Consider the following 27,710-nt stretch of genomic DNA (forward strand, 5'->3'; position numbering starts at 1 on the left):
AAACTTAAACTTAAAAAGTACTGCTTTTAGGTATTGCAGATTGGCCTAGTAAGGATTTGGTGTGTTAATATCCATTGTCTGTTGACACTGAATATAGACAAATCCCCCAATATATATGTCAAGGCCAATATATAATTATCTCGACATATTTAGCTAACCTTCAGGCCATGTAAACACAGTCAGGTGTTTGTAACACAGCCAGGACAGCACCACATTGAGACCTCTCTTTATAAGCTCATGAAGAGTGCATGTATGTCGAGAGCACGATATCACTATTTTGAGGGCACGTTTTGGCAATTTGTGCGCACGTAAAGAGGAAATCGAGGGAACGACTTGTATCTTGTGCGCATGAAAAAATAAAATGAGAGTTGGAATTGCATATTGCACGCACGTTACAGTAAAATGTGGCCACAACATAAATTAGTTTTCTCCGCATGGCCGCTCCTGGGCTCCATAGAAACATGTTAACACACTGAATATCTGCGGTCAGCTTGCCCGGGTCGCTGTCGGCAGCATCAATACACAACCGTCCGTATCAGCCTTCAAAAACCCAAATCAGTGGAACCCAGTACTGTAGATAAACAGAGTTAGGCTTGACGTCTTTATGCAACTGGCCCCATGGAAGAGACCACAGCCAGGTCAGGCCAGCAGTCTGTCACCAGCCTGCAGAGTTCACAGTTGCCGGTTCCGATCCTGCCAGGAAAACCTGGACTCAGCAGGACGTCACAAACACACATCAGACTGGTGGGACTGGTCTGTGCCTGGCTGTGGTCGCCCCCCCTCTGTCTGGTGTGGAACTGCCGGTGTTTCTCTTGTGTTTCATTTAAAGGCTTTTAACAGCATCGTCATCTTCATCATCATCATCATCATCGGCGGCAGCTCCATGGTTGCCTAGCGACAGCAGACAGTTGCAGACCGCAGCGGCTCTCCTCTCCTCTCTTGGCTGTAGTCTGTAGTCGTAGATGACGAGTCTGTCTGTTCAGTCTCTATTATAGGCTTATTCCTGTTTATTAAACCTGTTGTTACCTGTGGAGCAGCACAGTGAGCTACTGCAGTACTGCTTCAGGAAAATACCCAGAATAATTACTTTTACTTGAGGTGTAACACCGTAAAGTCCGCAGTCAGTTTTTGTATTAGTTTGAATCAGCAATTTAAAAGATGATACAGATTGTTATTTTAGTTTTATTATGATCTCTTTCAGCTCAAGTTAGCAACTCTTTCAACAGTCCTTCATTAAAAACACACTAATAAAAACCAACACGCTAACAAAACCACATAGGAGAGATCATTATTATAATCAGAGCATTAATAATAAACACTATGATAAAAAAAGGAAGTTGAATACTTGGTGCAGCTGTACTGTTTATCTCATGATATTACACTGAATGTAATTTTCTGGAGATTATATTGTAAGAAAAGTTTCTCTCTAACTATAGGAACTATAATGAGATTATATTCGCCTGAGGGTGAGTAGATGAGGACAGAATTAACCATTTTGAGTGAACTATTCATTTAAACTGACAACAGTTTTAGTTTTAACTGTGAATAATTATATGTTTCCAGATGTGTTCCACAGGACACATGTTTAATAGGCAGGAATAATGTTGTGCAGTGGTATGGTTTCTCTCTCTCTCTCTGCTTATGAACTTGACTGCGTCTGTCTGCTGCAGCGGCACCAGCGGGAGCGCAGGTAAGAGAGGGCCGCCAGTAGAGTCCAGGATCGTCCAGTAGAGTCAGGTAGAAAAGACTAGCATAGAAACTGGTGAAGGGAACAGGAGGATGAGCAGCTGGACCTACCTGTCTAGCTGCTACCCTCCTCTGTGTGGGTGTGTTAGATATGCATGGATCTGCAGTTGGACCATGGACCATGGCTGGGGCAGGTCAGGTCATAAAAATACATTCTGATTAATAGTGGGTGAAATAATAGGCCTACATACATGAGTAAAATATGAATTGCATTCTCTAAAATGTGAACATATTTGAAGCTTCATGTCCACAACAGGAGTCATTAGCCTCATGAACACAGTCTGCATTTACACACAAGGGAGGCACAGCAGCACAACTTCAATGATGATTTAAATGTCCAGACACGCCGACAGGATCAGTGTTGTTCTAACATCCAGAAGGTCCTCTCTTACACACACAGCACACATGGTAGCAGCAGAAACGATGTGAAACGAAGTGCGTCTCCCCAAACACAGGCAGACAGACAGCTGTCTATTATAAACACCTGGAAAAGGACGGCTTCTGTGGTAGTTCCCGCTGCGATAGGTGTCTCCAGGACCACATTTGGCCATGATGACACACACAGACTCACAAGGTGAAAACAAGTCCAGCCCCGCTGTCTATTATACAAGAGAGTAGTGGACTGCAGCATGCAAACATAAATAAGGAAGGGTGGCGGGTGGATGAGTTATGTGTACATGCGGATTCGGATGGCGTCAGAGTCCATCAGCTTAGTGGCCTTGTGGTCTGAGTGTCCGCCCTGAGACTGGGAGGTCGTGAGTTCGATCCCCGGCCGAGTCATACCAAAGACTATAAAAATGGGACCCATTTGCCTCCCTGCTTGACACTCAGCATCAAAGGATTGGAATTGGGGGGTTAGATCACCATATGATTCCCGAGCGCGGCGCACGCTGCCGCTCACCCTTCCCCCAGGGGATGGGTCAAATGCGGAGAACAAATTTCACACATTGTGTGACAATCAGTGGGACTTTACCTTACCTTTACTTACTTTATCTGCTCATCTCTAGTGTGTGTTTCCTAACTTCCTCTCTGTATTTATATAAACCCATGCCTCTCTACACTGACCATGTGTGTGTGTCAGGAGTCGGGCCTGAAGGCGAATCACCCAGCATCCTTTGCAGTGCGTCTGAACGGAGCACAGGGAAAGATGGAGGCCAAGGTCCACAGTCCGTCCGGAGCACTGGAGGAGTGCGCTGTGACCGAGCTGGAGAGAGGTGTGTGTGTGTGTGTGTGTGTGTGTGAGAGAGAGTGGGTGGGACACAGTTAATATTACCTACTGTATACTAAGCAACTAAACTCCAGAGTTTGGCTGAAGTGCTTCTACCCTGGAAATTGAAAAAGTGCCTCTTGAACATGAAAAAGTATCACATTGGGCATTACTGGGAGCTAAGACAAGCCCAGTCACTCCTCCGTCCACAACACTACTCAATTCCCATAGACTTTTCAGCTGAAATAAAGCTGATATGATGAGAGCACTGTGAACAGGTCTTGACAATCCTGTTAATTCATAGTGCTTAACTAGAATTAGCTAGAGATACTGTATCCTCTGTAAAGTGCTCTGAGACACGCTTATGAACTAGGGCTATACAAATAAACTTGACCGTGACTTGCTCTGACGACCGCTCTGTCCCGTCTGCAGATAAGTTTGCGGTGCGCTTCATCCCCAGAGAGAACGGCCTGCACTCCGTCCACGTCAAGTTCAATGGTGCCCACATCCCAGGAAGCCCCTTCCAGGTCCGTGTGGGGGAGCCAGGGCAGGGCGGAGAGCCTGGCCTGGTGACGGCGTACGGAGCCGGACTGGAGAGAGGCACAACAGGTAGAGTGACCTGCTGAGCTGTCTGTCTGACTTTACACGTCCTCTGTTGGCTGCTTGTGTTTTTGATTAGCTGAGTCATACATTGTGTTGTGTTGTTTGTGTTGTGGTTTTGATGATCTGAGTCATACATTGTGTTGTGTGTTTGCGTTGCAGGGACGCAGTCAGAGTTCATCATCAACAGCAGCAGGGCGGGCCCCGGGGCGCTGGCCGTGACCATCGAGGGCCCGTCCAAGGTGAAGATGGACTGCCAGGAGGCTTCGGAGGGCTACAGGGTGCAGTACACCCCCATGGCCCCCGGGAACTACCTGGTCAGCATCAAGTATGGAGGCCCCAACCACATCTCAGGAAGCCCCTTCAAGGCCAAAGTCACAGGTATGGCTGAACACTGCTCTGCTGCATAATGTTCAAGCATCTCACCACCTGCCATTATGCAGGTAACGCCATCGGTAATGGAAACAGGTGAAAAGAAAAGAAGAAAAGTAGAAGTAGAGACACTAGACAACGCCACCTAGGGAATTGTGCCCTAGGAAATACCCAGAATGATTTTCTCTGATTCCTCTGAATTACACTTGATAACTTAAAGGTCAACACAGGTTCAAACACAACTGAACAAGAGACGAGAGACTTCCAAAAAACATAATTTTTATTTTAACAATGAGTTGCTTCTTTTAAAACCAAACAATTAAAATGGCAATAGAAAAATAGTTTTGTTCAAGTTGAAGATCACACTGGTTACCTAATACAGTAGGCTAGGCAATAGACCCTTTTCATGGGGGCCATTTTGTGTCGAAGAGGCAGGATAAACACAGGTGCAAGCAAAACACTAATGAGGGTTTCCAACTTCCAATCATGGAAGAAGGAAACCCTCATTAGTGTTTTGCTTGCACCTGTGTTTATTCTGCCTCTTCGACACAAAATGGCCCCCGTGAGAAGGGTCTATTGCCTCAAGTTCAAGATTTTCTTTTCTAGTGACTACTAGGGGCATGTCAGTGTCTGGAGATACTGAAATGTCTCCTGGCAGCCACTAGGGGGCAGATAGATAGACAGATAGACAAGTTCAGGAGCGGCTTTGTATCTACAGTTCATTAGCTGCAGCTTACTGGGGTCTGAAGTATGTAAAGAATATAATTTGACATTGTTCATTTCACTTGCACTTATTCTCAGACTTATTTTATTATTCACACATTCGATGTAATCCCTTGTTTTCATGTATTGTCTCACTGTATTTTCTCTTCATACTTCTTATTCTTTGCTCTCAGTGAAGCTCTTTGAGAAACTGTTTCTGAGTTGAATGTGTTTCAAATCAAGTTTACTGTGTGTGTGTGTGTGTGTGTGTGTGTGTTTTCCCCCCTGTCCTCTCTCAGGTCCTCGGCTGGTGAACGTGACGAACGCCAGCGAGACGTCCACCCTGACGGTGGAGCCGGTGGTGTCGGCGCGGGCGTCGGGCCCGGCGCTGAGCGTGGCACCGCGGCGGGACGCCTCCGACGCCAGCAAGGTAAATAATCAATGCTTGATGTCTTCTTTATTTGCCTTTTCGCCTACTAGCTCTAGTGAGCTTCTTTGGGGTGCCCATCACACGTCTACATATCTCTTGACTGTACCTGTCTGCTTACCTGTAACATTTATGATGTGTGAATAAATTATTATTATTATTATTATTGTTGTTGTTGTTGTTGTTGTTGTTGTTGTTATTATTATTATTTTGATTAAGGTGCTGATCCGCGGCCCGGGCCTCAGCAGGGCCGTCCTGGGACAGAGGAACAGCTTCTCTCTGGACTGCAGCAAGGCCGGTCAGCACAGCTCCACTTCTCTTTGACTCTTTATGTGATTTATTTGACAGTTACTTAAACACGAGACAGAGAAAAAGAAAAAAAAGAAAAAAAAATTGTAATCGGTAATGTAATCCAAGTATCACAATATTAAAGTAACTTTCTGTTACTTTTGGATTACTTTTTAACAAATTTACTGCATTTGACTACTGGAGTCTGGGGGCATGCATGCTCCACAGGAGGACAGTTCTCCAACAAAATGTGTTGGTTACAGCAGCTTTCAGCCAATCTATCTGTCACCTGTTTCTCATTCATAATAATACAAAGTGAAAATAACACGGCTGCAGACCGTTCTTTATTTTGAAATGTATGTTAAAATTGCAATCCTGCTAGTAATCCCATTTATAATCTTGATTACATCTTTGTTTTTGCAACTGTAAGGGGTTACGGTTAGAGTTTTTTTTGTAATCTCATGACATAATCCATTACTCGCCAAAGCCTGGTTAGAAGTCATCACCGATCATCATCATTGCTTCCTCCCTCTCCCCCCAGGCTCCAACATGCTGCTGGTGGGTGTGCACGGTCCCCAGCTCCCCTGTGAGGAGGTGGTGGTGAGGCACCTGGGGAACCTGCAGTACCACGTCAGCTACGTGCTCAAGGAGCGGGGCCCGTACGTGCTGCTGGTCAAGTGGGGCGACGAGCACGTGGCGGGGTCCCCCTTCCACGTCACCGTCCCATGATGCACCAGGAGGGAGCGATGAAGGGAGAGCAGCCGCTTGCAATGCTTCTGCGCCATTTTTGTTTGCTTGAATTCAACTGAAAACTCGCTACGCTGCAAAAAAAGAAAGAAAGACAGAAAAGTGTAGCTTCAGATCTGAAGTGTTGAGAGGATTTTCTTCAGTCTGGTGACGTCCTCTTGACATGAGTGGATGTCATGTGACGGCATCTTGACATGAGTGGATGTCATGTGACGGCATCTTGACATGAGTGGATGTCATGTGACGGCATCTTGACATGAGTGGATGTCATGTGACGGCATCTTGACATGAGTGGATGTCATGTGACGGCATCTTGACATGAGTGGATGTCATGTGACGGCATCTTGACATGAGTGGATGTCATGTGATGGCGTCTTGACCTGAGTGGATGTCATGTGACTGAGCTCATTTTTGGCACATCCTTTTTATTGTTTCATGATGAATACGATTTTAAAACCATGTAACACTGAAAAACTTTTCTTTTGTTCTTACTTTTTTTGCAGCGTATCAGAAATCCCAGGGGACATGGGCAAATTATTATTATTTTTTAATAAAATAAGTTTCTGGTGCGTGCCAACCCCCCCCCCCCCCCCCCCCCCCCCATGTCCCCTACCCCCCCCCATGTCCCCTTTAGGGCTACAGAGAAATCCGAGTGGAAATGTTAAATATACAAACAGAAACGGTCAGTAATGGACAGAGAGGATTATTGATTTTTGCCCTGAAAATGTCCTTGATTGAAATTTGCACTTGACAATAGTTTTTATACTTGATTTGGTAAATAATCTGATTGCTGGTTTTAGGTGAGAATGTCCCTCCTGCTGTCACTGCGTAGAATTAAAACTGGATTTGGAATCTGGATTCAGGTCGGACCAGGACCAGATAAACCTTCCATTCCTTCAAATGCTTTCCCTCAGCTTACAGTGCGGCAAACCAGAAAACAAACACCACTTAAAAGGGATTTGGCTTCTGTCTGGTTTTGTATTAATGACCAGTTTGAATGCTGGTAAACCTTGAACTGCTTTTACTGGTCTGTCACATCTGTTCTCAATGAAAGCAGCCAGTACGTTTTCAGACAAGTGTTTGTTTGTATGTGTGTGTGTGTAATCACTACATTACATTTCCACAGCACTGCCGTGAACAAAAATAAAATGATTAAATGCCATAATTGTTAAATGAGGAGAGAAGCTGATGCTGCAGTTTGGAGTTTGAACACTTTTGAGGTTTTTGCCCTGGAAATGGTTTGTGTTTCTTTACTACTGATGTTTATTATCGTTGTTTTCTTTGTCTCAACCTTACTTACCAGAATTCTGTGTGTCAATAATGTTGCCATAATGAATAGAGGGCTATTATCAGTTATCAGTGATCAGGCTGTGAGGGTCGCTGCAGAAACCACCAGATCGGCAATCTGACACTGCCAGATGGCTTGCTACACAGAACCATCTGGGATGTCGTCATTGGAAACCGTTTCCAAGGGCGGGCACTTAAAAAAAAGAAAAAAAACTTGCGCAGGTGATTGGATGAACAATTTGTCATCACCGTCTATCGTGGGCTCGCTTCTCGCTGACGTCACGGCTACATCCCCCCCCCACCCCCCGTAGCTGCCTCTGGACCCTGATTGGTCCGAGTCCGACCCCCTGCTGGGTACGATGGCTCGTGTGATCGTGAGCTCACTGCCTCGTGAGGTTATCAGATCGCTGCTGCAGATGTAAACCCAGATGTGAATCTGTTCCTGGACAAATCTGGAAGTTTCTGTCTGAACTGGATGTTGTCTAATCAGCAGTAGTTTTGATTCACAAGGGATGAGTGTATTTTGTGTGTGTGGGGGGGGGGGGGGGGTCTCTCTTCTGTCATTTTGTCTTAGTAAATGTGAAACTGCACCCACAGATGATGATGTACATTTGATAATTAAAATCAGCTGGAACAAAAGAGAACAGATTGTGCATCACGTTCTTCAGCCTCCTGCCTCTGACCGCTGGATTGGAAAGCAGACCAAGATATCCTCAAGTAGAGGTCACGGCACCAACGCTCCGGGCATCAATATTTATCATTAACATTGATGTTGTACTCACTCATCTACGCTTCCAGCAAGTGATGTGGTCGCCGTGTTGTGGACATAGGCAGTCAAGACTGTAGAGAGAGCCGAGTTTAGCTGATTAGCTTGGAGGGATACTAATGGGTACTAATACTAAGTGGTTGTACGTTTTTCTTTTTACCTTTATTTAAACAGGGGGAGTCTCACTGAGCAATGCTCTCTTTTTCAGGAGCGCCCTGTTCACATTCACACATACATTCATACCTGGAAGCTGACCAGTACAACCACAGTCTGATCTGCTGGCCACTGATCAGCTCCACTTGAGCAGTTGGGGTTAAGAGCCTTGCTCAAGGGCACCTCAGTGGTGGTAATGAGGGAGGGGCAAGCGCTGCCTTTTCACTTTGCCCACCCAGATTTATCCTGTCGGTTCCGGGGATTGAACCGATGACCTTCCGGTCACAAGCTCGCTTCTCTAACCGTTGGGCCACCACTGCCCTGAATGACATGACAAACATGATTGGTTGTTGTCTTTCAGTGACATATGATGACATGACAATGGAGCTGAACAGTCACATGACGTGTCCTGCGCCGCAGAGAACTCAGAGCAGAGACATTTAGAAAGATCAGAGTTTTAAAGCTGGAACCAAGCCAACCAGTGACCTACTGAATCGTGAGTGACCATAAAACATTTCACTTGGAGTAAAAGTAAAGACGGTGGGGGGGGGGGGGGGGGGGGGGGCAGCACACACACAATTTTTACTTTTTCCCTTTGCTCCAAGTGAAATGATCTCTCACAAAAATCTATATGTGTGTGTGTGTGTGTGTGTGTGTGTGTGTGCCACTTCACCCAGGATTTACACAGGCTGAAAACTGACTGGGGGGGGGGGGGGGGGGCTTTAACACAGGCTGCATACAGAGCCTTGTTGCCTGTCTGAGGGGTGTGTGTGTGTGGGGGGGGGGGTGATGTTAGATGATGTCACCGCTGATGATGAGGTCACCAAGGATGTCAACAGTGATGATGTCATCATTGATGATAATGTCATCATTGATGGTTTCCACTGATGTTGTCACTCTTGGCATATGATGTCACTGTTGAAGCTTATGATGCCACAGTGATGATGTCATAATGGATGATAATGTCATCATTGATGACTTACACCTCACATGATGTCACTGTTGAGGGTTAGTGATTTCACTCATAATGTCATTGTAATGTGATGTCATGTTCGAGGGCTATAAGTGTCTGCTCTGCCAGCTTCATGCTGTCAGATCGTAAATTCACTTTAAGGTCTACTTCTGCAACACCCTACATACAGTCTTTGTTCTTGGCTGCAGGTTTGTCTGTTGCTAGTTCCAGTTAAGTGTCAAGTGTCAAGCCCGTCAATTGTCTGCGCGTGAATCCAGTAGTCTCCCACCTAACATGGACACTGTTTTGAATCCTGAAGTGTGGTTACACAGAGCAGCCGTACCTCCAGACTTCCAGCAGCTGTTGGTCATTAAAGAAGTTCCCCCTGAGCTGCAGGAGTGGAGCCCCAGTCTGGACCAGGAGGACCCAGAGGCACCACACATTAAAGAGGAACAGGAGGAACTCTGGATCAGTCAAGAGGGAGAGCAGCTTCAAGAGGACCCAGAGCAACAACAAATTAAAGAGGAACAGGAGGAACTCTGGACCAGTCAGGAGGGAGAGCAGCTTCAAGGGTTGGAGGAGGCTGATATCACCAAGTTCCAATTCACTCCTGTTCCTGTGAAGAGTGAAGATGAGGAAGATAAACCTCTGTCATCACAGCTTCATCAAAGCCAAACTGAGGAGAAGAGAGAGGCAGAGCCTCTAGCCAGCAGCTCAACTGAACAGAAGAAAACAGAAGTTGATGGAGAGGACTGTGGAGCAGAACCAGCTAGTGCTGGAAAGACTTCAGATTCTTCTGAGACTGAAGACAGTGACAATTGGACAAAAACTAGTGAACACCAGTCTCAGTCTCTCTTAGACACAGAGAAAAACAGTGACGTTCTTGGGAATAAACACTTTACTTGTTCAGATGGTGGTGAAAGATTTGGTTATAACAGAGACTTGACCAGACACATGAGAATCCACACAGGAGATACACCATTTCAATGCTCAGTCTGTGGTAACAGTTTTGGTCATGAAGGAAAATTGAAACGACACATGGGAGTCCACACAGGAGATCAACTATTTCAATGCTCAGTGTGTGGTTGCAGTTTTGGTCGGAATGCAACCTTGAAAATACACATGAGAGTCCACACAGGAGATAAACAATTTCAATGCTCAGTCTGTGGTAAATGTTTTGGTCAGAAAGGAACCTTGAAAGTACACATAAGAGTCCACATAGGAGATAAACCATTTCAATGCTCAGTCTGTGGTAAAGGTTTTGCTGAGAAAGGACACTTGAAAGTACACATGAGAGTCCACACAGGTGATAAACCATTTCAATGCTCAGTCTGTGGTAAAGGTTTTGGTCATGAAGGACGCTTGAAAGAACACATGAAAGTCCACACAGGAGATAAACCATGTCAATGCTCAGTCTGTGGTAAAGGTTTTGCTGAGAAAGGAAACTTGAAAGTACACATGAGAGTCCACACAGGTGATAAACCATTTCAATGCTCAGTCTGTGGTAAAGGTTTTGGTCATGAAGGACGCTTGAAAGAACACATGAAAGTCCACACAGGAGATAAACCATGTCAATGCTCAGTCTGTGGTAAAGGTTTTGCTGAGAAAGGAAACTTGAAAGTACACATGAGAGTCCACACAGGTGATAAACCATTTCAATGCTCAGTCTGTGGTAAAGGTTTTGGTCATAAAGTAACCTTGACCGGACACATGAGAGTCCACACAGGAGATAAACCATTTCAATGCTCAGTCTGTGGTAAAGGTTTTGGTCATAAAGTAACCTTGACCGGACACATGAGAGTCCACACAGGAGATAAACCATTTCAATGCTCAGTCTGTGGTAAAGGTTTTGGTCATGAAGGACGCTTGAAAGAACACATGAAAGTCCACACAGGAGATAAACCATTTCAGTGCTCAGTCTGTGGTAAAGGTTTTGCTGAGAAAGGACACTTGAAAGTACACATGAGAGTCCACACAGGTGATAAACCATTTCAATGCTCAGTCTGTGGTAAAGGTTTTGGTCATAAAGGAAACTTGAAAGTACACATGAGAGTCCACACAGGTGATAAACCATTTCAATGCTCAGTCTGTGGTAAAGGTTTTCGTCATAAAGTAAGCTTGACCGGACACATGATAGTCCACACAGGAGATAAACCATTTCAATGCTCAGTCTGTGGTAAAGGTTTTGGTCATGAAGGACGCTTGAAAGAACACATGAAAGTCCACACAGGATATAAACCATTTCAATGCTCAGTCTGTGGTAAAGGTTTTGGTCAGAAAGGAACCTTGAAAATACACATGAGAGTCCACACAGGAGATAAACCATTTCAATGCGCAGCTTCACAGTTCAAACCCCATTAGACACATCCTATTCAGTTATACTCCGTGCAGATTACAGTCATTAGATTAAATGAAACTTTAATGATTTCAGTTGTAGGTCATTTTACACATTATACTGGTGCAAAATGATATGCCAATTTTGAATGATATGCTTTCCTTTGGGATGTTAGTTCCAAACAGAAAATGATCTAAATAACTGGAGAAAAGTGAGATAAGATGTAATGACATTGAAAACTACGTAAAGAATAGTAGTGGCTGGTGAGGGCGGAGCTTCAACCCAGAGTGTCAGCAGCTGATTGGACGCTGAAGACTCCATTCCTGGCGTAGAAAGTGTTCTTCACCACTGAAGATCTGCCACTGGCTGGAAGGCAGTAGTCCAGACTGTAGTCTCCTGTACACATAGAGCCTGTCAAACTATAGATCAGACTGTAGTCTCATGTACACATAGAGCCTGTTAAACTAGATCAGACTGTAGTCTCCTGTACACATAGAGCCAGTTAAACTAGATCAGACTGTAGTCTCCTGTACACATAGAGCCTGTTAAACTAGATCAGACTGTAGTCTCATGTACACATAGAGCCTGTTAAACTAGATCAGACTGTAGTCTCTGTACACATAGAGCCAGTTAAAGTAGATCAGACTGTAGTCTCCTGTACACATAGAGCCTGTTAAACTAGATCAGACTGTAGTCTCCTGTACACATAGAGCCAGTTAAACTAGATCAGACTGTTACAGTCTCCTGTACACATAGAGCCTGTTAAACTATATATCAGACTGTAGTCTCATGTACACATAGAGTCTGTCGAACTATATATCAGACTGTAGTCTGTACACATAGAGCCAGTTAAACTAGATCAGCCTGTAGTCTCCTGTACACATAGAGCCAGTTAAACTAGATCAGACTGTAGTCTCTGTACACATAGAGCCTGTCAAACTATAGATCAGACTGTAGTCTCCTGTACACATAGAGCCAGTTAAACTAGATCAGACTGTAGTCTCCTGTACACATAGAGCCATTTAAACTAGATTAGACTGTAGTCTCTATACACATAGAGCCTGTTAAACTAGATCAGACTGTAGTCTCTGTACACATAGAGCCAGTTAAACTAGATCAGACTGTAGTCTCTGTACACATAGAGCCTGTTAAACTACATCAGACTGTAGTCTCCTGTACACATAGAGCCTGTTAAACTAGATCAGACTGTAGTCTCCTGTACACATAGAGCCAGTTAAACTAGATCAGACTGTAGTCTCCTGTACACATAGAGCCTGTTAAACTACATCAGACTGTAGTCTCCTGTACACATAGAGCCTGTCAAACTATATATCAGACTGTAATATCTGTACACATAGAGCCTGTTAAACTATAGATCAGACTGTAGTCTCTGTACACATAGAGCCTGTTAAACTATAGATCAGACTGTAATATCTGTACACATAGAGCCTGTTAAACTATAGATCAGACTGTAATATCTGTACACATAGAGCCTGTTAAACTATAGATCAGACTGTAGTCTCTGTACACATAGAGCCTGTTAAACTATAGATCAGACTGTAGTCTCTGTACACATAGAGCCTGTTAAACTATAGATCAGACTGTAGTCTCCTGTACACATAGAGCCAGTTAAACTAGATCAGACTGTAGTCTCCTGTACACATAGATCCAGTTAAACTATATCAGACTGTAGTCTCCTGTACACATAGAGCCAGTTAAACTAGATCAGACTATAGTCTCCTGTACACATAGAGCCAGTTAAACTAGATCAGACTGTAGTCTCCTATACACATAGAGCCTGTTAAACTAGATCAAACTGTAGTCTCTGTACACATAGAGCCAGTTAAAGTAGATCAGACTGTAGTCTCCTGTACATAGAGACCCAGTTAAACTAGATCAGACTGTAGTCTCTGTACACATAGAGTCTGTTAAACTATAGATCAGACTGTAGTCTCTGTACACATAGAGCCAGTTAAACTAGATCAGACTGTAGTCTCCTGTACACATAGAGCCAGTTAAACTAGATCAGACTGTAGTCTCCTGTACACATAGAGCCAGTTAAACTAGATCAGACTGTAGTCTCTGTACACATAGAGCCTGTCAAACTATAGATCAGACTGTAATATCCTGTACACATAGAGCCTGTTAAACTAGATCAGACTGTAGTCTCCTGTACACATATAGCCTGTTAAACTAGATCAGACTGTAGTCTCCTGTACACAAAGAGCCTGTCAAACTATAGATCAGACTGTAATCTCCTGTACACATAGAGCCTGTTAAACTAGATCAGACTGTAGTCTCCTGTACACATAGATCCAGTTAAACTATATCAGACTGTAGTCTCCTGTACACATAGAGCCAGTTAAACTAGATCAGACTATAGTCTCCTGTACACATAGAGCCAGTTAAACTAGATCAGACTGTAGTCTCCTATACACATAGAGCCTGTTAAACTAGATCAGACTGTAGTCTCCTGTACACATAGAGCCAGTTCAACTAGATCAGACTGTAGTCTCCGGTACACATAGAGCCTGTTAAACTAGATCAGACTGTAGTCTCTGTACACATAGAGCCAGTTAAACTAGATCAGACTGTAGTCTCCTGTACACATAGAGCCAGTTAAAGTAGATCAGACTGTAGTCTCCTGTACACAGAGACCCAGTTAAACTAGATCAGACTGTAGTCTCCTGTACACATAGAGCCAGTTAAACTAGATCAGACTGTAGTCTCTGTACACATAGAGCCAGTTAAACTAGATCAGACTGTAGTCTCCTGTACACATAGAGACAGTTAAACTAGATCAGACTGTAGTCTCCTGTACACATAGAGACAGTTAAACTAGATCAGACTGTAGTCTCCTGTACACATAGAGCCAGTTAAACTAGATCAGACTGTAGTCTCCTGTACACATAGAGCCAGTTAAACTAGATCAGACTGTAGTCTCCTGTAGTCTACACACAGAGCCGGTTAAACTAGATCAGACTGTAGTCTCCTGTACACATAGAGCCATTTAAACTAGATCAGACTGTAGTCTCCTGTACACATAGAGCCATTTAAACTAGATCAGACTGTAACATCCTGTAGCTATACATAGAGCCTGTTAAACTATATATCAGACTGTAGTCTCATGTACACATAGAGCCAGTTAAACTAGATCAGACTGTAGTCTCCTGTACACATAGAGCCAGTTAAACTAGATCAGACTGTAGTCTCCTGTACACATAGAGCCAGTTAAACTAGATCAGACTGTAGTCTCCTGTACACATATAGCCAGTTAAACTAGATCAGACTGTAGTCTCCTGCCTTTTAAACTATAGATCAGTCTGTAGTCTCCTGTACACACAGAGCCAGTTAAAGAAGACGTTAAAGAGGTCGACCAGTTTAATCTAGAACAGACTACAGTGCCTCCATCTCACCCAGCCTCCACCCGTACTCCCAGGACGAGAGCAGAGGGTAGTCGAATTTCTCCTCCGGGCTCTTCTGGCCACGCCTCTGCAGGTACAGGCTCCGCCCCTTCCAATGCACAAGACGCTAGTATTAGAGACCTTCTTTTAGGAGATAGTAAAAAACTGCAGACGTACAGGAGCACTGAGGCAATATGACAAACTGTGAAATATACACACATGCACATGCGCTCCAAAACATAGAAGGGATGAAAAGCACTGACTTTCCTTGCCCTTAAAGTGATAATACAGAAGATTTCAGTTTTCTTCTATCTGACAACACCTATAGCCATAAGCAGTAATTGCAGATGAGATCCACACAGTGGCGCAAATGTGACGTGAAGGGGTTTTTTCTGCTTCTTCTTAATACATTCAAGTTGGCCAGTGGGGGGCAGTAATGCAACGACACACAGACACCCCCACCCTCACACACGGACACCCCCCCCCCACCCCCCACGCCCAGACCCCCCACACAGGTGTATCATTTTCCCAACCCAATTTAGGTGAAACAACACCCACCTACCCGCTTACCGCTAACCGCTCTGCTAGCTTAGGAAGCTAGCAAAATGCTCACCTAAAAAGTTATTTATTAACCGCATCTTTGCCGTAACCGCAAGATTAAACCTTCAGAAAATTTCACGCCAATTATAACTTCAAACAGAGATGATTTGTTTGCCTTTTTGTGATCATCCATTTACACATAGTTTTTTTAAGCCCTTCTACTGCAGACCGCCTGCAATCCGACCGCAGTCAAGCCAGACTTAGTCTCGACGCCACATACACTACATTACTGCATGCTGCAGATCGCTCTCTGGGTCTGATACACTACGTTACTGCATGCTGCAGATCTCTCTCTGTGTCTGATACACTACATTACTGCATGCTGCAGATCTCTCTCTGGGTCTGATACACTACGTTACTGCATGCTGCAGATCTCTCTCTGTGTCTGATACACTACATTACTGCATGCTGCAGATCTCTCTCTGGGTCTGATACACTACCTTACTGCATGCTGCAGATCTCTCTCTGGGTCTGATACACTACGTTACTGCATGCTGCAGAGCTCTCTCTGTGTCTGGGACACTTTCCCTCAGAGGGCTGGTTATGGGAGGGAACCGTTCGCTTGGCCAGTCATATTATGCCAGTGATGGATTCATTCCTCCCCAATCAGTAAGGACTTTGCGATCAGACGACACGGGCTGTGCAGCCCATTTTTCGAACCGCTCATCGGTGCTACGACCTCATTCAATTTTCAACCCGCCTTCAAAAACCAGCAGTGGCTGTGAACTGGCACAGACTCATTTATGTAGTATGCGGAGCAATGTAATATTTGAGTCTGGGGAGAGACCAGGGGCGGACTGGGACCATAATTCAGGCCTGGCATTAGATACCATGCAGGCCAGGCCAACACACGCGGACACACATGCGAAAAATTTGGGCCGTTTGAAGCAAGATTCGGTGAATGTAATGCTAACGTGATGTTACATGTTACCTATTTGTTCACTAATAGAATTCAACATTGCCTAGATAACGGCAAGTATAATATGAAGACGTAAAAACAAAAACATGCCTCTGTACAAAAGCTTCACAGCAAACTTAATTTAAGGAAGAGTGCAGTGTCCTGTCTTGGCTTGTCTGTTTTTTGTTTGTGAGTGGCCTGGCCTGCAAAAAAAAAAAAAAAATTGTGCAGGCCATGCCAGGCCAGGCCACCAGGCATCTGCCCGAAGCGCCCGATTAGCCAATCCGCGCCTGGGAGAGACTAAGCCAGACTCCACTCCGGAATACACCGTCAAACTAGCCGCCACGTTATTTTGCGGTGCGTTGATACAGCCGAGCATCGCAAAATCCAAATGTAGCATAGTAACATTAAATGGCTGTGTGGGTGACACTCGGCCCCCAATCATACTACTAGAGATGATTATACTTTTAAAAGGCAAGAAAAAACAATGTTAATATCTGTATAGTTATTGTATTGTAGTGTGTAGTGAGACAGGTGTGTGTACATGGTGTGTAGCCTGGTACAGAGTTCGTCTGGTCTGAGGAGAGACTGGCCGCATCACCGCCCCTGCTTCCCCCACAGGAGGAGGAGGAGCCCGCTGTTGCTCAGGTGCCTTGGTAACTGGAGGTAGGACCGTCCTGGGGGGCGGAGCACAGAAAAACACTGCTTCCTCATCATCATCATCATTATCATCATCATCACCAGGTTAGTTAAAGTCCCTGGAAACCAGAAATATTTCTTTATTATTTAGCATTTTGAGTTCATCACATCACAGGACCCTATGTTAATAAGCCACCAGCCAAATTTGAACGATGATGAACGTCGCGCGTTGCTCCGCCTCGCGCATAGCGTACTGAGAAGAAGAGATCTCTGTCCGTTCTTTGCCCCCACAGCGCTCGCTCAGTGTCTGTCTCCCTCCCACTCTGTGTGCTGTGTGTGCGCTATGCTTCTCTCTCTCTCTCTCTCTCTCTCTCTCTCTCTCTCTCTCTCTCTCTCTCTCTCTCTCTCTCTCTCTCTCTCTCTCTCTCTCGGGACTAGTGAGAGAGAGAGAGAGAGAGAGCAGCATAGCGCTCGACACAGCCTGGTGACGCGAGGTTACTCACACACACACACACACACACAGTAGGGCGCGTTGCGCGCGTGTACAAAGGTTATATAGAGCTTATGACGTCATAAGCTCCTGCATTTTAGCACCTTGCGCACTGCTCTCTTCAATGAGGAAGTACCTTGTAGAATCTTGTAGAAAAGTGTTGATTTTAAGGCTTTGGGTTCAAAGTAATGTATAGTAATCTCTGAGACACAATTACTAACATAAGACCCTAAATAACATAGTTAGAACGTTTTTGTGGATTTTGGTTTCCAGGGACTTTAAGTTATCCTTTATTTATCTCCATGACCCATGTAGTCTCGCTGGCCAGCCTCCTCTCCCTTCCGTCCGAGGAGTCTGGCGCCGCAGGTCTCCATAGTGGGATTGCGATGGGCGGCGCTTAGCGGCAGTGCCCTTGGAAAATAGTTTCCTACAATCCAACTTGTCGTTTTCAGCGTGTAGCAACGAGCTAGCGTGTAGGTTTCTGCCGTTAGCTTGCTACAGTAGCTAGTTAGCGTTGTTGTTTTCACATGAGGCGGCAGGGCACTATTTACAGCGACACACAGGGAGGAGGGAGAGGAAGCCGCTCTGATTGACATGGTCGGAGCCAATGACAGAGTTTGTAATAAGCCGGGAGCGAACATCCGGCTGCCACCGAAACAGTCGCACCAAAGGGAGAGCAGCTGTAGAGCTGGGGAGGGCTTATCCCTGTTGCCTGTTTCCGTGGCGCCAGACTAATGCCCATGGGGAAATTCATCCTCTGCATTTGACCCATCCTCTACTAGGAACCTTCCTAGAACTAGGAGCAGTGGGCAGCTGCAGGTCAGCGCCCGGGGACCAACACCAGTTATTTTTGCCATTGCCTTGGTCAGGGGCACTGACAAGAGTCTTAAGTTAACCCTAACATACATGTCTTTGACAGGAGTCTTAACCCTAACATACAGTACATGTCTTTGATGGTGGGAGGAAACCCACACGAACACGGGGAGAACATGCATGCAAACTCCACACAGAAAGGACCTGGGACGGACTGGGATTCGAACCCGGGACCTTCCTGCTGTGAGGCAACAGTGCTAACCACTGAGTCCGAGTACTGTCGTAGTAGTACTTAGCCAATCACATAAAACACACATAATGTTAGCCTACTCCTGCATCAACATCATAAAACATTACAGATACAGTTAACTTATAAGAACCTATCTTAGCACATGCGCTATTTGCGTTTTCCACTTACGAGCCGATTTGCACGCCCTTACGTGCATCTTGTCCTTGCGGGCAATTTGCGCGAACCTGCACTCCGGTCCCATCCACCGGTCACTACTGTGCAGGAGGTGGAGACATGGTGTCCATATTAATATAGGTCAGTGGGTGTGACTCGTGTGACTCTCACCGGCGCGGCTTTGGCGGCCGGGGCAGCTGGGCCAGTGGGCGGGGTTTGAAGCAGGACGGGTACAGAGAGGCGTAGCGCCCCCTCCAGGCCAGACGACTCAGCATCTCCTTCTGGATCTGCTCCCTGTAGCCATTCTGACTCTGAGTGGTGAGCAGCCCACGCATCTGCTGAGACACAACCAGACGATGACCCAGTCAACTTCACTCCAGTCCCCAGTCAGTCTCAATTAAGTCAAGTCTCAAGTCTAAATGTAGACCACCAAGTCAAGTCCAAGTCATTAATGTCAAGTCTCAAGTCTAAATGTAGAACAGCAAGTCAAATCAGAACAAATCAATAGTCTAGTATACATTTAATATCTTAAAGAAAACTAAATATCCAGCACTTTTGAATGCAATATGGTTTTAATACTGTAGGACAGTGAGTGGTTCTCTCTTTTTTGCCTTCAGTACCCCCTTTCCCTGATTTCTGAATCCAAGTACCCCTTTACCCGACTACCACATTTTGGTTAGAGAACCGCAAGAGAAAACTATACTGTAGTATAGATGATGCAATGAATGATAACCCACCTTTTGAAGAATATAACATTACAAAGTAAGAAATGGAGTGAAAGAGTTGCAATTAGGAGATTTATTGTAACGTTTTATTCATTTTCATCAATTATTCTTACATTTGACCATTTTATCCTTTCTCCCGTGGCGCCACGTACCCCTAGGCAGGCACGTGCACACATAGACATCAAAGGGGGCTTGAGCCCCTGCCTTTTTTTCAGTCTGTAAAAAGTGCCCTTTCCTGACCATGAATGCAGCATTTCTAATGGTGCTTTGTATGGAAATTGCCCTTTCCATGCCGTCACTGAAGGCAGCATTCAAAGAGAAATGCCTTTTCTGAGCTCTCTTGGCCTTGAATGCATCATTTCTAATAGGCCTCTGCATGGACCAGTGTTTTTCTAAGCCGCCCCTGAAGGCAGCAGCCCAAAAAGGTATGTATGTTTGTCAAAACAAAGAATTATACAGAAAGCCGCCCCCAACCCCCCCCCCCCCCCCCCCCCGCCCACACACACACACACACACATTTCAGTTTCATCAAACAGGCATGCAGCAGCCTGTAATGCCGTTTTACACCCCGCCAGCCCCGCCTCCGCCAGTCATAAAATGAGATATTCCTCTAAATTTGGTTAAAATCTGAATATTTAAATTAGTTATACCCCTAAATTGGCCTTCAAATTGCCTGAAATTTCCGCCGCCGCCCTTTTAAGAATTTGAGCCCCTGCCCCTCTAATGTTTTATGCACGTCCCTGCCCCTAGGGGTACGAGTACCCCAGTTTGGAAACCACTGCTAGGAGAAAAACTTGGTAAGGGACCGTTCGTTATTTAGAAGGGAGGGTCACTGGAGGGATTTGGAACACTCTGAAATAAAAAGCGGTGACCCTTCTCTGACCTAAATATATTTTCCCTCCACAAGTGATAGGAAAAATACCCTCCCCAAACAAATGTTATACTATTTTCGCTTGTCAAACAATGTTCAGTGTCAATAAAATCATAGGCAGCGCAAGGGCATCATGCATGGGACAAAATTAGGCAATTAAAGCACTTAAACAGCTCGACTTGCACTATGAGATAAGAAAGGCCACATGTGACCATGAAATAAAATATTAAATTACGATGCATATTAAGCCCAAAATTATTACAATTATCGCGGTATGGCCAAATTGAGATAGTGCAGTATGCTAGAATAAAATTTAAAGTATGCTAGAATAAAATTTTCAATTCCTCCATGCAGGCATGCACTGCGCATCCACAACAAAACAACCAGATTTTTCATTTCTTTTGTTTTCTCCACTAGATAGTCTAGATTCTGGTTTACAACACGCTTCCTCTACCTTGGCCCAGTTGTCGCTGTGGCATATTGCCCCGCTGGTAGGCTATATGCGTTTCATAACACACAGAAGTTGCCGAGCGTTTAGCAATATACAAGCGTTACAGGAATATATACAAGTTCATATTCTTGGCTTGTAGCATGTGATTCGAAGGCTGTGTAGAGATAAAAGCCACTGGATGGGTGAGCTGAACTGCACATATGAATTATCATCAAAGTTGCCAATTGATTTGATACTGTCACCATCCAAGCTGATCCAACAGATGTTTCTGCACTCCACTTTCTCCCTGACATATATTCAGGTGTTTGTTTTTCTTTCTTGGACATTTTTATCCTTGACTGTTCTGTATTGTTATGATGCTATATGTAGCCTATGTCCTGTTTTTATAAGACCAGGGGCCATTTTGGAAATACGTGTTTACACTTTCACATGTCTATCCCTTGTTGTTCTTTATCCAGAATAAAATCAATCAATCAGTCAATCAATCAATCAATCAATCAGTCAATCAATCAATCAATCAATCAATCAATCAATCAATCAATCAATCAATCAATCAATCAACATTAAACTGTCTTACATCATATAGTTGTGTTTGCCTTTGCTATCTACTGCTTCACTTGAGACAGAACCTCTCAAACTCCCTGCATCCCAAAAAAAAACAGGCGGATATTTGTTAAGACGCAGAAGAAGTTTGTATCCCACCGTTTTATAAAGTGTGAAACTCCCAAAGTCAAACAGCCAACGTCCAGTCAAACGTCCAGCCGCTGCCGTCTCCACGCTGCGGAGGACCTGAGCAGTCAAAACGTCCAGCCGTCCACACTCTGCTGAGGACCTCACTGTGGAGAAGAGCCAAGGCTCCGATGACACTGCAGGGAACATGAGACACAGACACACACAGACACACAGACACACACAGACACACACACACACACACACACACACACACACACACACACACACACGCACCGTATCCTATTCCACCACCACTACCTTACTGTACCTACTCTAATGTAAACCTGACTCTAAACCCAAGTCCTCATTCTAATTTCATTACCCTAACATTAAACAAATCTTGTTGCATTCAGCTCCATTGTTTTTTTGTTTTTTTACTTATTTTTTATTACAGCAATTCAAACACAGTAACATGGACAACAAATAAATGAAACCGTGATGAGCACATTGATCATCCACTTTAGCTTCATAACAATTTGAGGATGATGTATTACGTTCATCTCACCTATACACATTCAAGCACTCAGGTAGTACAAGAATTCAACCACCCCTAGGTGACAAACTACATTCTTCTATATCCAGACGTTCCTACTTACACATACCTACACACACAATCATCCATTTACATTCCTAGTGCACCCACAAATGCACACACCATCACTCATTCCCATTCATAGTACATACATGGATTAAACAATAATGTCCATCTCATAAAATGAAAGAAAAAAAGAAAAGGAAAAAAAAAAAAATCTGCTCCATTGTGAGCAAATGTGTACATATACATATACCTGTATGCATATACATATATATATATATATATATATATATATATATATATATATATATATATATATATGTGTGCCTACTATGACATCATCTCTGCACTATTGGCATGCACAGCACAATTGCTCAACTTTGCATAATGCCTCAGCACTAGCATTGTGATGATGACATCACTGATGATGTCACAATGTCTATGGCATCATCAGTGATGTCATTAGTGACACATATTGGCCAAAATCATCTTATGACATCACTGATGATGTCATAGGCACTGAGGATGTCATAGGGATTGTGACCTCATCAGTGATGTCACTCAAGCTGGTTTTTGGATACACTCGGGCAATTGTGACATCGCTGATAATGTCACAATGCCTATGACATCCTCAGTGCCTATAACATCATCAGTGATGTCATAAGATGATTGTGAGTATGGGTGAAAGTTGAGATTTCCAGAAAAAATAAAAATAAAAGATCTGAAACTTCACATGGGCATGTAAAAATGTGAAATTATTATCGCGCATCGGACAGGAGAAGCAGATATGTCGGTTATCGTATCGGCTGAAAAAAATACCCCCCAAAGTCTCTAAATCCCCCCTTGCAAATTGCTCACGCTGTCCCTCCTCGCTGCACTCAGGTGGGTAATCCCCAGCACAGTTAAGTATGTTTCATCTATTTCACCATGGCACCGGGGGCTCACCAGACTGAGATTTCAGCCATCTCCATCACCAAATGTTACGGTTAGAAAGGACGAGCCATACAAATCTTACCGTAACAGGCGTCTTTACTCGTGTGTCTCTGCATCAACATAACATACATGTGAACTGTCACAAAGCACGTTTAACACGTGTGATAAAATAGTCGTGTTTCAACAATGCGAACTTATAGATCATGTGACTGCGAACCCCAGCCCATGGGTATAACATCCTCCTTCTCTTCCTCATCATCATCATCACCCTCGTCTTCTTTATTACCGACTGTTACGGAGAGCTTGACTGGTAAAATCTTCAGTTCATCCAAAGTGTCAGTGAATGGAAACAGCATGTCAGTGAAAGTGTGTGTGAAGGTGTGCATGTGTGTGTTCGAATCAGGTTCAGAGAAGGACAGCTTTCCTCTGTTCCAGTCCAGACTCACTCGGACCCTCTGGAACCTCTTCTTCACAGGGAGAACAAGTTGATCTGATTGACAGCGTGCCGTGTATTCACCATTATATAACATGATTCGCCATAACCCAGACTGTGTCTCTCCCTTCCTCTGGACAGACTCTGCTGCCACACCCAGTCTCCAGTAGGGACTGTCTCCAACCTCGACATCCCAGCTGTGAGTTCCCGAGTTAAAGCCCTCGGAGCCCAGAACAGAGCTGTCGTGGTCAAACCTCTCTGGATTGTCAGGAAGCTGCAGCTGTCTCTCTCCATGTCTCACACCGCTCAGATCTTCAGACAGGATGAGTTCTGGATGGGCAGTGTTGGGGTCCAGAATCACGGGAGTGTAGGAAACCATCTCCTTCATCTTCTCCCAGACTGCGAAGCTCAGGTTGCCCAGGTGTTTGGCCTCGCCTATCAGAGCTCCTGAGACCGGCTGTGGTGGATCGGTCAGCAGGAGGTGCTCGACTCTTTCCACTGTAGCGTTGTAGTTCAGCAGGAACGAGACGTCTTGAGCTCTCAGCTCCTCCTCTATGGCTCTGAGTGTGTCTGTAAGAGCTCCGATGTCTCTGCTCAGACCCTCAATGTGCTCCTTCATCGTCTGACTCTTCTGCTCCTCTTCCTCCCTCAGTGCAGCGATCCTGGCCTCCTCTTCCTCTTGTAGAAACTGCTGAAGCTTCTTAAACTCCTCATTGATTTGCCTCTCTATGCGTCGGGCCTGGACCTTAATGTGTTCTGCTGTTTGATCATACTTTGCTTTGACTTCATTAAACAGCTTCAGTTTCTCCTGCAAGAGCTTCGGTGATTTCTGGAGTTCCTCCTTGGCATCGCGTGCAGCTTCGTCGATGGGTCTGAATCTGTGGTCGCTGTGTGTTTCTGAATCTCGACACACGACACACACTGGCTGCTGATGGTCCAGACAGAAGAGCTTAAATCTCTCATTGTGCAGACTACAAGGAGGATCAGACTCTGCTGAAACTCTCTCCAGTAAGAAATCCTCACAAAGGGCCTTTAACACCAAGTTACGAATTAGTGGTTGATTAGAATTACTCTGTTTAGAAGTAGCTTTACAAACTGGACACTCACGTATTTGTTTCCTTCTCCACCATTCCTGCACACAGCCTTTACAGAAGCTGTGGCTACACGGCAGGATGACAGGGTATTTATAGATGTCATGGCAGACATGACAGGAGAGATTCTCCTCTAATCTGGAAGCCATTTCCATCTGAGTGGCAAGTCCACTGGTCCTACTTATACCACCGGCAAGGGAGGGTTTATGACATCATTGATGATTTCACAATGGATAAGCAGAGTCATGACATCGGAAGATGGGAGTGGGGAAACAGCGGATGGATAAATCCAGGAGGCACTAATGCAACATAAAGAATGTGAACTGCCATAAAACACCACAGGAGAAGTAAAAGAGTTATGACATCGCTCATGATGTCACTATTAGTAAGTAGAGGAGGATTTATGACATCACTGATGAGGTCACTATTCGTAAGTAGAGGGGGATTTATGACATCACTGATGTCACAATGCGTGAGTAGTCGGGTATGACGTGACTGATGATGTGACATGACATGCCCTCGCCATCCTGGGAAAACACACACATTTTTTAATGATGTCATAAGTGATGTCACTTGAGCAATTGTGCATTGTGACATAACTGATGACATCATCAGTGCCCGGCCACGACCCATTGCTGCGCAGCAGCTATAATTAGTGGGTTCCTGAGTTAATAATAGATCTGACCAAACTTTATCCACCTTATTTTTGAATGCCCCACTGTAAACAATAATTGTGGGAACAAGGTCCGGTTTAACGTGACTCATTGTTGCAGCTTGCCATTTCCTTTGTTATACTCGGCTGCAGACCCGAATTATAAACCGGAAGCTGGAGTCCGTTATAAAAGTTATAAATATAGTCACGTTATAAACAACTAACCAACGCATGCGGGTCCGTATGGAAACAGTGTTACTCGAAATGGTTCAAAGTTAAATCAATTTGGTCATTCAGTGGCGTTTTACTGCCATGTAAAGTAACTATTACGCTAGCCGTTAGCATTAGCCACAGTAGCCGACTACCCACAATGCATTACGTTATCCCAGCACCCGAACGACACGGCTGTTAGCCGGAAGCGGAAGAAGCACCCATCAGGCATCATGGCAGCTAGAAATAAGGTGGATATATGAAAACTGCTAAGGGCTGCCCCCACATGGTGTCTTTGTGACTGTGTCATGGTTTGATTGACCGGACAAAATTTGTAGGAGTAGCAAAAAACAAAAAACCTTAAAAAAAAAAAAGCTCTTATCAGAGATAAAGATTACCCTTCGAGGGGCCCTTTTGTCCTCTCGCCAGACCGTCATTGTAAATAAGTTCTTAATTGACCTGCCTGGTTAAATAAAGGTAAAAAAAAAAAAAGATAAATAAATAAATAAATCTGACGACAGCCAATGCTTTTCCTAGATGGCATGCTACGATTGGTTTGGGTCTTGCCTCTTCTATGCATCATCTTCACTCGAATCATCATCTTCATCAACGTCCATAGGTTCAGGGTTTGGTCTGGGTGATCTCCTGACAGCAACCAAAGCTTTTCCTGCCTTCTGCGCTTTTCCTGCCTTCTGCTTAGCCTGGGATGTGGGGCCTATGGGAGGCCCTCTGAGATAGCACGCTGCAATGGGTTTGGGTCTTGCCTCTTCCACCTCTGCATCATCAGCTTCATCTTCACTATCATCTTCATCAACCTCCATAGGTTCAGCTTTTGGTCTGGGTGATCTCATCAAAGTAGCTGGAGCATTTCCTGCCTTCTGTCGTGACTGAGCTGTAGTAAGGGGTGGACCTCTTATGTAGCGAGCTGGCACGGGTTTGGGCTTCATCTCCTCCTTTTCTCTGTCTTCGATTTCGACGGCCACAGCCTTGGGTTTAGATGAACCTCTGCCTCGTTCTGCCTTCTTGATGGTCGACCCCCCGGCGGGTTCTTCTTGGGGCCTGGAGAAGTTGAGCCTTCCCTTGCCACTGCTGATCAACAGGTCCTTGACTTTCTGGTAGTCTGGACGGGCTTGGTAGTCCAGAGATTTCACATAAAGGAGGAATCTGGCCACATCATCTGTGCCGGCGCGGCTTGCCGACAACTGCTGGACCGAGCCTGGCAGATTATCCATCAGCCTGGCCTTGCCTTCCTGGACCTGTGTTGGGTTGCTCAGAACATTGTCCCAGGGAAGCGACCCACACATCCAATGGAGAAGACAGAAACCCAGAATCTGGAGGTCACCCCGCCTAGATGGAGAGACTCCTTTGTGGGCGTCCAGACTGATGTATTCAATGGGTCCATTGTGACCCTTCTTGGGGTTCTCCTTGTACTCTTTGTGGACTCCATCCGGACAGTACCTATAGGACAGACCGTAGTCTGCTAGGTAGACCTTCTCAGGGTCTCGGTGACCCAGCATCAGATTGGCAGCTTGAATGTTTCCATGTACATACTCGTTGTCGTGGATATACTCCAGCACGTCCAGCAGTCCTCGAGCGAGCTGGAGCACGGTGGCCGTCCTCAGCCGACCCCCGTTGCGCTCGCACACTTTCTGAAGGTCGCTGCCCAGTCGATCCATGGCCATGAAGCGATACCTGAGTCCATCGTGTTCAGCGAGCCCCGAACCCCAGTAGGCCGGGATGCCCAGAAAGGCCAGTTTCCTGCTCGTCACCCATCTGTGCACGCTCTCCGGCTTGGCCGCCCTCTGGTAGAACTTGAGCTCGGAGAACAGGTGGCTGGTCTCATGGTACGCCACTTTGATCACATGATCCGTGTCTGCTGCAACAGGTCTGTCAACATCCTGTGAGGCAAGATAGATCAGTCCAAAGCCCCCTTGAGCGAGGATTTTGCCCAGCCTCCACCTCTTCTCCTCAGTGTCGGTCAGTAGAAAGCCGTCTGGTAGTGGTTTGGGTGATGCCCTCTGCCTTGGTGCCATGGCAGCTCTGAAGGAAGTCCACACCGTGTGTCAGCTTTGATGTCGAATCAAGCACGTCATTAGGACGTTCTTCTAATGTATCTACGCCACTTTATCAGTCGCATCGATTGATATCGCTGATGAACTCACTATTGCTTGAGTGACATCACTGATGATCTAATCACTGATGACATCACAATTGCGGACGGGGGGGGGGGACGTTGTAACAGTCACAA

The 27,710-nt window shown here is 45.1% G+C and overlaps 3 protein-coding genes and 1 pseudogene across 4 annotated transcripts in view; 1 reads left to right on the forward strand and 3 right to left on the reverse strand.

Annotated features, from left to right (window-relative positions):
* The window catches only part of flnba (filamin B a), a 108,304-nt gene extending 100,325 nt beyond the window's left edge, over positions 1-7,979 (forward strand). Inside the window, exons 46-51 of the mRNA XM_083661785.1 lie at positions 2,828-2,960; positions 3,386-3,562; positions 3,716-3,934; positions 4,927-5,057; positions 5,274-5,352; positions 5,884-7,979. Of these exons, the coding sequence (XP_083517911.1) occupies positions 2,828-2,960; positions 3,386-3,562; positions 3,716-3,934; positions 4,927-5,057; positions 5,274-5,352; positions 5,884-6,071 (927 nt within the window). The 3' untranslated portion in view covers positions 6,072-7,979. The remainder of the gene's footprint in view (positions 1-2,827; positions 2,961-3,385; positions 3,563-3,715; positions 3,935-4,926; positions 5,058-5,273; positions 5,353-5,883) is intronic.
* Positions 7,980-11,859: 3,880 nt separating this feature from the next.
* LOC310799410 (protein SPMIP1) lies at positions 11,860-19,164 on the reverse strand (the record flags this gene model as incomplete). Its single annotated transcript, XM_083661997.1, has 4 exons — positions 11,860-11,978; positions 14,999-15,095; positions 17,029-17,161; positions 19,001-19,164. 4 exons carry the CDS (start codon positions 19,162-19,164, stop codon positions 11,860-11,862), a joined length of 513 nt encoding a protein of 170 aa, XP_083518123.1.
* Positions 19,165-21,606: 2,442 nt separating this feature from the next.
* Positions 21,607-24,749, reverse strand: LOC310799411 (E3 ubiquitin-protein ligase TRIM39-like; the record flags this gene model as incomplete). The annotated part of the gene is made up of 2 exons (XM_083661998.1): positions 21,607-21,742; positions 23,287-24,749. 2 exons carry the CDS (start codon positions 24,747-24,749, stop codon positions 21,607-21,609), a joined length of 1,599 nt encoding a protein of 532 aa, XP_083518124.1.
* Positions 24,750-26,034: 1,285 nt separating this feature from the next.
* LOC310799412 (serine/threonine-protein kinase VRK1 pseudogene) lies at positions 26,035-27,495 on the reverse strand (annotated as a pseudogene). The gene has a single exon. The product of its transcript is annotated as a serine/threonine-protein kinase VRK1 pseudogene (transcript).
* Between the last annotated feature and the right edge of the window lie 215 nt (positions 27,496-27,710).

This window comes from Poromitra crassiceps (genome assembly GCF_964638095.1).
Source record: "Poromitra crassiceps genome assembly, chromosome: 27".
In the NCBI taxonomy this organism is placed as follows: domain Eukaryota; kingdom Metazoa; phylum Chordata; class Actinopteri; order Beryciformes; family Melamphaidae; genus Poromitra; species Poromitra crassiceps.